This window comes from Melanostigma gelatinosum (genome assembly GCF_949748355.1).
Source record: "Melanostigma gelatinosum genome assembly, chromosome: 12".
Classification (NCBI taxonomy): Eukaryota; Metazoa; Chordata; class Actinopteri; order Perciformes; family Zoarcidae; genus Melanostigma; species Melanostigma gelatinosum.
In genome coordinates this window covers 19,544,709-19,559,607 of record NC_136645.1, presented here as the reverse complement: position 1 = coordinate 19,559,607, position 14,899 = coordinate 19,544,709, and the positions used below count along the sequence as shown (strand labels likewise).

General features: G+C 40.2%; 1 protein-coding gene across 1 annotated transcript in view; it reads right to left on the bottom strand.

Moving 5' to 3' along the window:
- Positions 1-2,047, bottom strand: part of wdr11 (WD repeat domain 11) — a 41,607-nt gene extending 39,560 nt beyond the window's left edge. Inside the window, exons 1-2 of the mRNA XM_079279731.1 lie at positions 1,903-2,047; positions 777-888 (exon numbers count right to left, since the gene is read on the bottom strand). Coding sequence (XP_079135857.1) covers positions 777-888; positions 1,903-1,988 — 198 coding nt within the window. The 5' untranslated portion in view covers positions 1,989-2,047. The remainder of the gene's footprint in view (positions 1-776; positions 889-1,902) is intronic.
- Positions 2,048-14,899: the final 12,852 nt, after the last annotated feature.

The following is a 14,899-nucleotide window of genomic DNA, read 5'->3' as shown; positions in this document are numbered from 1 at the left end:
AAGATTACAAACCGTGCTGCTGAATTTAAGGGGCACATTTGTGTTTCCAAAAAGCAGGTTTGAGATTGACGAAGAGCAAAATAACAAAAAAAGAAGATAAACAAGTGTCCCGAAACAGAATGTCTTCAGCCAACACATTAATTAGACAGATTTGTCCCAATCATGTTTAACCTGTTTGATTGTGGCCTTTTTATGTTACCGCTTTACATATGTGAGGGTTTGTGGCTGTATCTCGATACAAAGGCATCCTCTTAACTTTTAGTTTAATTATTACTTCACTAATCTTATATTGTTTTAGTTTACTTATTACCGGTATCGTATGTTTTTCACGTTTTTAAACTATTTTTAATTGTTTTTATCATTGCTTGTCTGCCATGTTTATCTTGTCAACTTTGTTTTGAAAAGTAATATATGAATAAAGTGAATTATTGTTGTAGCCTCTGGAGCAGAGCTACAATTATTGGCAAATTAATTGATAAGTCAAATTGAATAATTGGTAAATTCTTCCACCCATTATTCAAGCAAGAATGCCAAAGCTTTGCTGCTTCCAGTTCCTTACTTTCTCAGATAGTCAATGACATCCCTTTGGGGTGTGGGAGATTGTTTTGGGCATTTTTCATAAGTGTATGACATGTTATAGACGAAACCATTTCTAATTAAATTCAGATAATAATTAACAGAGCCATCAACAAATGAAACTAATCGTTACCCACAGCCCTGCTACGAAGAAACAATTAAACAGATCAGATGAAAGACAGCTTACTGAGGAAACTCACCTTGACCACGTTGGCTTTGTGCCTCTCCAACACCTGGATGGTCTGAGACGTCTTTGGATCGATGATGAGAATACTGGAGTGACATCCCTGAGCTATCAGCCCTTGCCAACCCCTACAGCGAATGAAAGTCAGAGAGAATGACAGGAGGCGAGTCACTCAGCCATTGAGAGTCATTGAGCCAACTTCAACTTAATTGAAGCTGAGGGGAAATTTATCTTGCAGCCAGGTAAGACACAAAACGAGTCATACACACGTAGGCACACACAAATATAATAAAGTACATGAATACATCAAGTGATGGCAGGGAATCTTAAGTATGAAAACGAATCATCAGTTGAATCATCGGGAGCATTTAAGAGTTTGGTAAGCTGCCCTTTGATAGTCTGATTCTCCGTATGACGGGTAACCATACAGAGGATGAGATGGGCCTAAGACCTCGTGAAGCAAATGATCATCAATCCACTCCATGTCTGCAGCTATCATCACACTCCAGTGTGCATACAATATCTGGATCAAAATCCCAACTGTACACAAATCACAGCTCAATTTCACATCAACTTTTGAACTTCCAATGTAAACTAAAGCTGTTTATTTGTACACACAGAATATCGATTAATGAGCCCTGGTGCAACGGGCTGATGCAACGCACAGCTGGAAGAAGTGTGACTGTAAACCAAAATATGGGAATAATAACAGGAAGCATTACTACCTCATGAATAATATCCAGAAGTTACACTGAATGTTTCTATTCAAGGTCATTAATGCAGTGAGAGGTCTCAGTTGTAATAATTGTAAAAAATAAAATAAAATTGCAATAATTGCAAGCTCCATGTGCAGTATGAGGAATAAAAGCGAGTTGTATCACTAACACTGCAGCCACGCTCCCTGCTGGATCACTATGAGAGGATGAGGGTTAAGGAAATGCACCAGGCCCAGCAGACTGTCACATCACATCACATGACACCAGATTCCCTCACGTTACACGTTTCTCTGTGTTGTTGTTAAACCAAAACTACATTATCGGCCTCCCTTGCCACTGCTATCTTCGCAGGCGGCGTAAAGGGGAACAATATAATGAAACGCATACAATGCAAAATGATGCTAGCGGAAGAGGTGCAGTACTCACCAATCTACAGCGGTTTTATTCTGCAAATTTAGAGTGCCAGTCAATGTCCGAGCCGCGAGTTTGATGTTGACCGTGTACGGAATCATTATTGTTGAACAGTATTTATGCTACATTAATAATTGTTGTCCAAAAGCTGAAACAATTGTTTAGCTTCTGAGGTTCGCCTCTGATGACAATTCGAACAGGAAGTGTAGCGGTGTTTGCAAAATGATCACCGTAAGGAAACAAACCCCAGCGGAACTAGGTTCCACATGTGACACCTTGCATTTGTCAGTCCGGAAGCAAAATGTTGTTGAAATGAATAAATTCTCTCAAAACGACATATGATTTTATTAAGATGACAAGTAAAAATACATTTTTGAGGTATCATTTTCAAGTAATTTACTATTTATTTTTTCAACCAATAGTTAAAACATTGTGGCGGCTGGTCAATAGAGGGCCATGGGGCCTGGCCCCACCTTGAGCCACACAAAAAAAATAACATAGTTGTCCTCAGTCACATCTGCTTAACTTGGTCATGGAGGCATCAACATGTAATAGAGATGTTAAATTGACAGTGAAAACTCATCATAGCTTAATTTAACATCAGTATTCATAATTACACTTCATGTTTACTTCTCCTGATCTTTACCTCCTATAACAAGGTCCATAGGGGCATCTCAATATAAACATGTTATATTATATTATATTATATAAGTGTTATTTACTGCTTTTTTCATGTTGGAATACATGTTAAATATTTAACTGCAAAGTAGTAATGCGTGTTTGATACTTTCATTTGTTTGCATTAAATCATACTGGGATGTTTGTTGAAATTGATAGGATGGCCCGAGAACATTTTCCACCAGCCGCCACTGAACAGTGAAAATCTTCTTCGTGTTCATGCATAACGTCCACTATTTAGCAGCACATAAATGTCAACATTTCAATTAAGACTTTGAACTATTCCTTGAGCCTTTTGTTCCTAATAATGGCAGACATTTTTGAGATTCTCTCTTTGGAGTCAAACAGTAACAGAAAAGTAAATATATCAGCCCATGGCCAGACATTTTCTCCCCCTCTATTATAGGTCAGTGACTTTAAGAAATATTTTCCAATGAATCCTACAGATGACCGTTGGGAAAGGTATATATTTATTTTCCTGCACTGACTTTGATTTATTGAACAATATTAACAACGAAGCACAGTTTTCTGTCCATGATCTATCGAGACATTGTAGTGGACACATTTATATGTGACAAGATATGTTACAGTCAAAAGCTTTTGCAATCAGAAAATGTTCAGTTTAACTGTTTCGTGGTTCACTGGTTGCAAACGCAGCAATGTTATCGGTGTTTTCAATATATATATATATATATCAGGAATTGTAAATGTTTTATTCCCACTCTCCATTTTAATTGTCCCATATAATGCATTAACTGTACCATAAGATCAAATATTTTAACAAATCTGCATTTTCAAAATTATCATTATTGTGAATTATATTGTGAATTAAGCACAATATACAGATCCTGGTACAGGGGAAAGGGATTCCAATCGTCTTACATTCCTTCTGTGGCAGACGGACTAAATTAACATCGTTCATGAATGGTAATTGAATCTTTTTTTTAAACAATTCCCTACTGGCTCTTTTCTGATTTGCATGTTCATTGTCAGTTGGTTGATTCAAGATTGCATCTCACTTCTCTCAAAATCATCTTGTGTCCATGGTTTTCTGCACATTGAATGTACACACACACAGGATCTGTCACATTCATCATAATTATAGCAGGCCTGCTGTCTTTAGGAACGTCGCTGAGCTGATATAGATCTGTGATACTATTCCTAACTCCTCCCTGCAGCACACATCTTTAAAGTCTTCAGATGTGTAGCTCTTTTCCATATCAATACTACCAAAGAATATCAATTTTACAGGTTATGACTAAAATACATTGCTAATGAATGAGATATAATCAAAGCACCTTCAACGTACAGTACGTCTTGTATTTTGGCTTCAGTTGTATGAAATAAGGTAAGTCTTTCCGTCAAATGTATACATTTAGAAGTATTATAAATCTACTTTGTATGAGAAGATATTTAATTACTTATGAGATTTATGTAGGAGGATGAGAGACCTCATTCTATTTGGAAACTTATGCAGGATGAGGATGTCTTAACAAAACAAAAAACATCTACAGGTATATATTGTTTTCAGTTCTTGTTTGATGAAAACAAAACATTTCTTTCTTTGGAGGAACAGTACCCAGTGGGGGCACAGACATTGATATTGATCTTCCCATCTGAATGCATGAGACCCCTACCAAACACATCCCTTTAAGAATGATGAGTCTGGGTTTTCCTGGTCACCTTAAAACATATATATATATATAGTAAAAATACTAATGTCAGCCCATGTTCTCTGTCTCTTTTTTCTACGATGATCTACTGTCAAACTACCTCTTGATATGCTTCTGCTATAGAGCACTTCTTGAGGCAGATCCATCTGTTGCAAGTATAGCTGTGTTTTCACTAGCACATTACAGAGCCTGCGCCTGATTTCCCCCTGATTACAGTAATTTACCTCACTATTTTTACCTGGTGCAGTCTATCACGACTCGGCATCAACAAACAGGACGTTGTGATGTTGTCATTTTGACAGTTGCACCAAGTTACAGTTATTTTGCACCAAGTATAAGATTGGGGAATCTTTGACCAGTAGGGGGTAGCAAAACTGCAAAACAAACCCATAAAAACCGTACCAATGTCACGGGAGTTCACAGGTAGGACCCAAACGCGAGACAGAAGTTAATATAAACAGGTTTTATTTAGAATGTGTGTGAAGGTGTGGAGCCCGTGGTCCGACACCAGAGAGTAGGCAGATCGACGGTGTGAGGCCCGTGGCTCGACACCGGAGGGCTGGCAGCTTGACGGCGTGTGTAGTCCGTAGTGATGTTACGAGATGTGCCGACGCTTCGAAGCGTGTGTCGAGTAATGGAGGGGGCGTTTCCTCGAAGCGCGTATCGAGGCTTGCTTCGTTTAGGGGAGGAGCCAAAAATGATGACGTCCGAAGCCTCGCTGCCCGGCGTGACTGCTTCGGGAAGTGGTTCAGATTTTGCCGAGAGGTTTGACAGCAATATAAACCACTCAGGCTCCATTCAAAATGTGGGTTGTTGGTGGAGAGTTGTGAGTTTGGATAGTTTGGATGGCGTTTATATAGTTTGGAGAGTTTAGAGAGAGATAGTTTGGATGGCGTTTATATAGTTTGGAGAGTTTAGAGAGAGATCGTTTGGATAGCGTTTATATAGTTTGGAGAGTTTAGAGAGAGATAGTTTGGAGAGTTAGGAGAGTGAGGAGAGAAGGATAGGTGATAAGATGGAGCCAGCTAGGAAGAGGAGGATTTCCCCTGTGTGGGAACACTTTGATTTGATAACTCCTAATAAGGTAAGCTACATCTAACTCTATTTCAGACACATTAGGTTTGCTTATCAAGAACTGTATTTTTCACAGTTTCTTATTTTATTCAAAGGTGAGGTGTTTATTGTGCTCCAAGGAGTTGGGGTACAATAACAACACCTCATCCATGCTAAGGCATCACCGTGCCTTGCATGAGAATAAGGAGGAAACTGGAGCTTCAGCCAGCCATTGTAAGTCATTACAATATTACAAATGCACCATCACAATTTTTCCCTGTTCACTTTTGTTTATTGTGCAAATAAAGACAGGTAACAGACACTGTATTTATTCTCTTTTAACCAGCCACCAGAAAACAAGAGCTGGATGAAGCCCTCGTCTCCATGATAGTGAAGGACACACAGCCCTTCAGTATTGTGGATGATGTTGGATTCAGGGCATTTGTGTCCAAACTGGATCCCGATTTAAAGTAATAGGATTTTTCAGCCAAACAAAAGCCACCGAAGCAATAAAACGACTGACCTCCGAGTGTGCCGAGAGGAAATCCCCCAGGCTTCCACCGCTCATGATGTCACAGGAGGTAATCTATTATTTTACATTTTGAGATCAATTATTCCGATGAGAACACTTAGTAACGTGATCTGTGGTTTCCTCTTAGGTAGCAAACTGTGGCATCGTTTAGACACCAGCGTCATGGAGGCACGGAAGACTCAAAATGTAACAGCAGATGCCACTGTGGAGGTCCAGCGCTACCTTTCCGAACCAAATATAAGCAGGCTGGAAAAGCCTCTGGAGTACTGGGAGAGGCAAAAATTCCTGTATGCAAATTTATATAGACTTGCTCTTGCGTTTTTGTGCACGCCAGCATCTTCTGTAGCCTGTGAAAGGGTGTTTCACTGTCCAAGTTCCACAAGCATATTCAGTCCCCTCTTCCTCGTTCCACAAGCACTTTCACTGTCCTCTGCCTGCTTAAGCCCATGCCATTTTCCTAAAGTGACATAATAACATTATTACACAACCTGCCAAATCATATGATACTACCATTTTGGGAAAATGTACATACACAGAATACATTAAAAAAATATTTTATTATGCACATGTCATTTATGTACAGAAATGATTTGGTCATACATTTTTGTAATTCAGTCATTCCCAACAGCCATAACAGACACAACAATTCAATGCATCACATTATGTGGTTCAGATACAGCTGCCTGTGATTATACACTTGGCCAGTAGGTGGTATCGTGTGCACATGAAGCTTCGAGTAATGAACCCTTTCTCGAACCAATTGGCTGAAGTGTTGCGATGCCTCATGAGGCTTCATCTCGCCATCACTAGTAGTCCGTTTAACACAAGGAGGGCAGAGCGGCGGTGTGTAATCCGTTGAACACAAGGAGGGCAGCGGATGCCACGGGGTTGAAGCGGGTGAAAGACGGTACGACCTGACAACCCCAGACTGCAGGACCAGAGTTTATATAGTGACAGGGGACTCATTAGTGGGCCCTGAGTCTGGTGTGTCAGGCTGCAGGAGGTGATCGGCTGGAGTGTCCTCAGCTGTGCACAATCAAGGGTGCGGCCATGGGAGGTGTCTGGAGACAGAGGACAAACACAGAGCACATGGCACACAATAACAAACAGGGGAATGACAGAACACATGAGAGGAGATCAGAAGAAACACACCACGGGTCAGACAGGGATCCTGGATCCTGACAACCATTATGCTATCGAGTTGTTAAGGCAAATATGTTAACACAAAGCGAAAAGAGTCAGCCATCAGAGTTGTGTTTCTGGCCTGATGAGTTTCTAATTCCCCTCCAGTGCGACACATGCTGCTGTTTTATAAACGCCTCTTTGGTTGGAATGACATTGTTTGTCAGAGCCCTTCATAACTGTTGCAAGTCACACTTGCAAAAAACAACTTTTCTTGTACCACTATGGTTAAAGGTGCATTGTGTAGGAGTTGGCCATGATTTTACTTTAAAACATTAAAAAAATGAGCGAACATTATCAACAGAACGTGAGGAGGTTACAGTGTTGAAATGTGCATATTCATGCTTTATTGTCAGTTAGTTGGCTTTAAAAAAAAATTTGATTGTGTTGACCCACACTGTAACCAATTGCTGTTAATTTACAGCCAATTTCTAACAGTAATGTACTGTATTAATGTAATACGGTTGTGTTCTGTAGTTTGCAATGCATTGTGGGCTGGCCCATTTGAAGCAACTGCACAGAGGCCCTAAACCAGGGGTGTCAAACTCATTTTCACTCCGGGCCACATCAGCATCACGGTCGCCCCCACAAAGGGCCGGTTGTAAATGTAAGACGGTGTAAATGTAACTACTCCTAACATATTGATAAATAACTGTCTCTGCATTTGATTATTGTTTATTCAAATGATAAAATATTGTACATGCAGTTATATAAATGTAAAACTATATTTTAGCACATTTCTGTTATTATAACTTAAATCATTTTAATTTAGGGTTAAGAAACCCACATTACTCTATCAAAGATCAAACTATTAAAGAAAATATCAAAGACAAGTTAATACAATAACTTTGTTCAAAGCTTAAAATCCTTTCAAGGGTGCGTTTGCACAATCCCACGTGAAGTATTTCATCTGTTGTGAAGCCACGTTTAAAGTAGTCTTCAATGTACTCACAACACATTTCCATGTCAAGTGTACAGTAACCAGCCAAAGAGCTTCTTCTGTGACTGTGTGTTTAAGTATTTCATCATTATGACTTTCTATCTCATAACTTCGACTGTGGGGATTTTTTATTATCAAATCTAACTTTAATTTTTTTTCTTCTTTTTATTGAAAAAAAAAGAAAAGGAAATTCTGGCGGATTCGCGGGCCACATAAAATGACGAGGCGGCACCCCTGACTTAAACTGTCTGAGAAGTTGGAGGGAGGTCAGAGACTTTCTAGTGGGTTGGTGGTTTTGCCCGTCCTGGCTCTCGGTCCTCTCCAGCCCCTGCTCACTCCCCAGACCTGCCAGTCCTGGTCACATGACATCCCCTCCCACCTACACACCTGTTCCCACTTTCCTCATCAGACCTGTAGTTTCTAGAAAACACACCTAAAACATTTTACTCGACTATATATTTGGAGTTTTTACGATAAGTAATTGTTCTTTGCATATAAGAAACATTTCACCGACAAAGACCACGCTTCTTATGATTGCAAATTAGTTTGAAATAACACAACATACATCACAAAAAACATAATAAATAGAACTGAAGCCACCGGGAGATAATTGACAGACTCATACAGGGAGACACAGGTTGTTAAATCAGGATAAACTTAAATGCATTGTATATTCATACCTGGGAACAATATATAAATATGTGCATGAATATAAGATGTTATGGCACATGTTTCAAGTTGTGTGGACTCCCAGACTCTGAGTTTCCGTTAAAGCACTGATGTGCCCTTATGTTAGAAAGAACTGCTTCTAAAGTGTCCTCTTGGATTGTAGGTAAAACATGATAAATGCCCTCAGCAGCCTACTTGAGAGAAAACGTTCTGCTCGCAGGTGCCCTTTTTTTTTAAATGTATTTATTTTTTGCCCCTGCCCCTCAGACAGAATGAGTCTGCCACTGTGTTAGAGAATAACATATTTCTTTATGATGTAACATTTAAAATAATGTATAAGTAATGAAACATGCCATTGTGCAATTCAATACACCCAGTGGTTGTGCTACTTGATGCCTTACTTGATCTGGTATTGGCTGATATTAGCAAATGTTAGCAATGCTCTCATAGCTGACTCACTTTACTGACTTGATGGCTTCACCCTTCTATTGAACTATTTATTTTCAATCATTCGTAAAGGACCGCGTGTAATGTTGAACATACATGTTGCCATTTAATGTATTCTACTGGTCCCAGAGCCGGTCACAATGTGCTCCTGTTAAACTAAGTTGTAGCACTTTCAGTGCCATTCTCACTTGCTACTGTCTAGCAGAAAACAGTTAGGTTCCCAGTAAGGTTTGAGACATTTCAACCATTCATCCTGATCTATAACCATTTAAAAATCCATCAGAGCCAGTGGATAAACTCAAATATTGCTGTCAGGTTGAAAACTTGGCTGATTTTCCTACCTGTTGCTTAATCCATGTTCTGGAGAAATATGTTCTTTCACTGGACAGTAACACACTTCTTGCTTATTGCTTACAAAATATTACTCATATTACTCAATTTCACAAACAAAAAATGCTGTGAATTGGGAGTTTCAAAACTGCAAAATGTGTAATAAATGTTGCACAATATTGACGAAAGAGAAAAACAAAACCTAAAAAGCCACAAAAAATTGCAATGGGTTAAAACACAACAAAAGTGTCATATACAGATGTGCTGTCAGAGGCTCCCTTCATCATCATCATCAGCTCTCCAAACTTTTAACAAACATCATGCGTGTTTTGATGTTAGAGTTAATGACACGCTAAAGCTCTCCCCCCAGAGTCTGCATGCTCTCATTTCTGCCATGCCGCCTGCCATCTTTCTGATCTTCATATCAGCAGACTTCCCTCTGCGAGCACAGTGGGCACAGGGAAGATGAAACAGAGGCAACGGGGCCATACAATTCTCATTGATTTCCAGCAGTCCATAGGGGAGATTCCAGTTAACGTTTTACTATGTCACGTCTGAGTTTGCTTCAAAAGTTCGAGACAGCTGAAAAAAGCCCAAATGTTTTTTCCTTCGATGTTGTCGTCAACAGATTAGACCTTCTGCTGCTCGTGAAGCATGTCAGATCCACACGGAGCCCTTTGAATGCCTCCAGAATGCGTTAACACCTCTCCTCCATATTTCAAACGGTCTCGCTTGACGGTTACAGCACCAGATGTCAGGATGAGTTATGATGTCACACTTTGAGATGAGAGACCCCCCCCACGAGATGTCCCTGATTTACTTTTATCGTCCAGGCAATTGAACATCTGCCACATGAATATTAAAGACAGAATGAGTAGTAAAGTGAAGGCATTGTGTGTAATTGGCGGCACTGCTTTTGATACTTCTGCTGGAATGAAATTGATTCTAAATTGCTGGCACGTACTACCAAAGTGAGTCATCACTTTATGCTCAGGCTGCATAATGCCGTCGCACTGGGGAAATGACACATAACGGACACATTCTATGTATCATGAATAGAGTAGAATCTGGAGTGAAACTGGGTTTACCTGATATAAACATAAGGGTTATAATACACATTATCACCTTGTGCCCATGGAAGAGGAGGGAATTGAAAACTTCATGAATTAACCCTTTGATTTCATGTGAATACTCAACATCCATTTCCCCCTCCCTACAGAGTAAGGCTTTAGCTGCCAATATACTATGCATATATAATGAGCTTCATCATTTCATTAAAGGCCAAGAGAGGATACTGCCCCTGTACTGCATGCATAAGATATACTCAACCCTCAAAATTGTTCAAAATAACCCATAAAGGACGATGATTTTCATCATCTGAGTGCAGATGAGGGGCATTTATTTCTACCAAATCTCCGCAGAGCAATAAAAGTGTCTGAACCACATCTGAGTGCAAAGTCGGAGGTGAAAATGAGAGTGCTTTTGGAGGACAGTGCCAATAGATGAACATTATTGTGATTTTGTTTTTTGCATAGAAAAAAAAACATCCAACAAAATTTGAATTAGACATTTGAACGTTGAGTTCAAAAGTTCACTTATAGACCAACATGGAGCAGAAGCCTGGAGAGAAAAGATGGATATTTGAACAGCTCCATTCCCATGACAACTGCTCCTGAAGATCAAATGAGATGATCAAAAGATTAGAATGGAACTTGAGGTCAGATTGTTCTGTTAACATTTGAACGTTTGTATCCAGAAAGGTGACAGGTTTACAGCAAAAACCTGAATCAAGGCAAGGCAAGGCAGGTTTATTTGTATCGCACATTTCAACAACAAGGTAATTCAAAGTGCTTCACATAAAACCATTAAAAGCATCAAAACATAAGGCAAAAGAAAAGGAGATTTAAAAACAATTAAGAACATTCATTAAAACATTAAAAAACAGTGCAAGAAATAAAATACAGGAGTAAAATGCAGAAATGCAGGAAATTGATTAATATATTAATTGAATGTGGTTCAATTAAAGGCAGCAGCAAACAGAAAAGTCTTCAATCTTGATTTAAATGAGCTGAGGGTCTCAGCAGACCTGCAGCTTTCTGGGACTTTGTTCCAGATATGTGGAGCAGAACAACTGAACGCTGCTAAACATTATAAACAGGATAAACATTAAACATGCAGATGCTTGCATGGTACAAGGGCTATCTGGTGGTTTGATGAGTATGAAAATGATATAAATGATACGCTGTGGTGGCGCTCTTTGCAATCATCAGATATCAACCCAACTTGAGAGATTTGGGGCAAACGTGTTAGACAGCGCTCTCTAACAGTGTCATTAAAAAAGAGCAAATGAGAGAATATCTTTTGAAAGAACGCTGTTTATCCCTCCAGATACTTCTTCAAAGACTTCTCCATGTGCAGTGGCCCAGCACCTTATTATAGGTAATTGGTTGTTTCATTCCTTTAATTTCTTCACCCATCTGTATCGATTGCTCTTACACAAGTGTTTGTGAATAAGCATGGCTGCGACAGAGGATTATCATTGATAGACATTTGATTTTTGTTGTCTGCATGTGCATTCTCTGTCCTATTAGTGGATGTATGAGTGCTTATACTGTGCATTACACTGGTCATTCAGCCCTTTCTGAACCATGAAGACTCAAACCATTTCAATATTAGAGGGAATGAGTCAATGAACCACTTCAACCTTGCTCATGGTAAATATGCTAATCTTTTCACTCTCACTCTACCTCACTGCATTTTAAAAACAAAACAAGACTGCAACACATTTGCACACTTATCTAGTGTGCCATTCTATGTTTTATTTCATGTGTTAGTTGTAATATGGTACATGCATAATTTATTCGAATATATTCTATCTATATATCCATCTATCTCTCCATCCATCCATCCATCTGACCAAGGCACTAAGAAAAGCAGACAAATAATGACCATTTGTTGCACTTATATTTACCTTAAAACAGCGTTTGACAGCCTCATTTTCCAGGACTTGAAGGAATATTTAATGTAGTAGAAACACAGTGTCAAATAAACCTGACCCCGAGAGAACCTTAAGTGGTGCTTTCGGTCCCCGGGCCACGCTCGACGCCTCATCAACACAAACCACATTATGCTGATGTGGCTGTCAGCATAACTCATTACCATTCGTGCCTTAGCCGCTCTCTCTATGTTTTATTGGGGTCTAATAAATGACGAGGCGATGGAACGGTCAGACATAGAATGCTGTTCAAGAAAACGAGCCTCCCCAAGAGGAGTATAAACAAAACAAATTAAACTTTGGGGGTGAGATGTGTCAATAAAACAGTAAGACTTACATCCAACATGCAGGGCAGACGAGGCTTCACAGCGTATTCGTTACAGCGAGGAAGAGCAGAGCGGGGATGGTACATTAAGGCCTTGAGAGCAGTGCTGAAAGTAATGTGATGATGACGCCTATAAATCTCCAACAACATGATATAGGCTTTAGACGTCTCACATTCATGCAAATCACATTTGTCTATGATTCAAATCTCGCATACATACTCGGTTCCCAAAGGCAGAGAGTAAAGCCTTGGGCACACAAGACGTTCTCGATGAATGGACTCACACTAATATGAGTTTATCTGACCTTCTAACAATGTTATTCGGCTCTGTGGCGTCAACGTTATAGAGATAGTTTCTCTTTTACACTTAAGAGAAAGTGTGGAAGTACATCCTTGGCAGCCTTGTTGGTAATGGCAACTAACCCAGTTGCCAGGGAGACACTTAAATCGTCGTCAGATACGGCAAGTGAGAGAGACGTAAAGATTTGATCACGCGGGCTTTATAATAATAAAGAATATTGATTTGATGCCATATTGAATCACGACTCAATGCAATAGAGGGAGTGAGAGTGAGATGGGAGGCGAACAGCCAAGGAGAAGCAGACAGAGAATGAAGGAAGCTCAAGGTTGATGCCTGCAAATAAATTCCAAGAATCCACAGCAAGCTCAGAGTCTCATTATCACAATTCAGCTGCACGGCGAGACACCGCTGCCCTCCACTCTCTTGCACCTCCAACGTAAATGTAGCCAACCAGTGACAATAAAGAAGAGTTACTCACCGCTGCTTGATTGAGTGTATATCTGTGTCTATGTGCGTACAGCATACACACATTACGTGCACGTGTTCACTGGTGCATGTGCGGGCTTGAATTAGAGGCACTCCGTCTTGGAGGTATTTACTAATTATCCCAGTTTCGATTCAGCCAGATCATTTCCAAATGCAGGGATGCATGACAGCTCAATATTAATTGTCCAATCAATAACTTGGTGCAAGTGTGATTGTGTGTGTGTGTGTCTCTGCCGGCGCGTGAGTGAGAATAAATAACAATATGTGTGTTAAGGACAGGCAAAGGCCACCAGAAATAAACGGAGATGAGTTTATTAGAACGTTGGTTTACAGTCCCTAAAGTAAAAGTAAATCTTCACCTCAGGTTGTTTGTGTAACTCCTCTGTCTTGGACTCTGCCCTGCATGTCAAAGAGCAGACGTTTTGCTTTTGCCAGGCTGAATGCATTTCAGGATGAAGGATCTTATTTTAAGCATTCTGGACGATCGTACATTTGATCCGACGACGCCTCAATTCTCCTGAAGTCACCAATCCCTCTATGCTCATGACAAAGTGATGACAAAATGTTGATGTTATTGATACGAGACCTCTGCTTTAACTACTCTGCATGACTGGCAGTGACAGAATTATCTTATCATTTGTGTGAACAATGTTGTGTCAGATTTTGTTTTTGTGCTGAATTACAATAGAGATCCAAGATTAATGTCAAACATCCTCCCTGCGCCCACGTGTTACACGACCACAACATAATGCCTTGATCCTCCATAGTTAATAATTCAGTCATCAGACTTTGCATTCAACGCCAAAACAGCCACTTCAATTAATATCATTCAATAAAAAGGAATCCATCTGTCAGTCGCAACAGTTGATGGAGAGAGTCGATGAGTCTGGGTGCTGATGGGTAATCACTCATCCTCACTGCTGAGATGAGAGCAGGTTCCACTGCAGTGATCCCGAGGCAGTGACGAGGAGGGAGGAGAGGGCAAGAGACACCGGGGTGGCAGCAGAGAGGAGGTTAGTGAGATAAAGTGCAACAGAGTGGAAAAGACAAAGGCCAAGTTTGATCACGTCGCTGCCAGGCAGGGAACCGAGACCTGACCCACGCAGACGGGCAACTCTGAGGGGGCGGGGAGATCAGCAGTGCGGAAGATCTTGGTTTGACCTTCAACCTCAAACTTTAAACCGCAACGCTGTCTCGGAGTGTTTTTATAAAATACTTGTGCAAAGTTTTGAGAGTTGTGCGGATCCCGAAATATGTCGCAGGAGACGCTACAACAGGGCTCTCAAACTCATTTTCACTCCGGGCCACATCAGCATCATGGTCGCCCACAAAGGGCCGGTTGTAAATGTAACTACTCGTAACATATTGTGAAATAACTCTCTGCATTCACAGTTTAAAGTA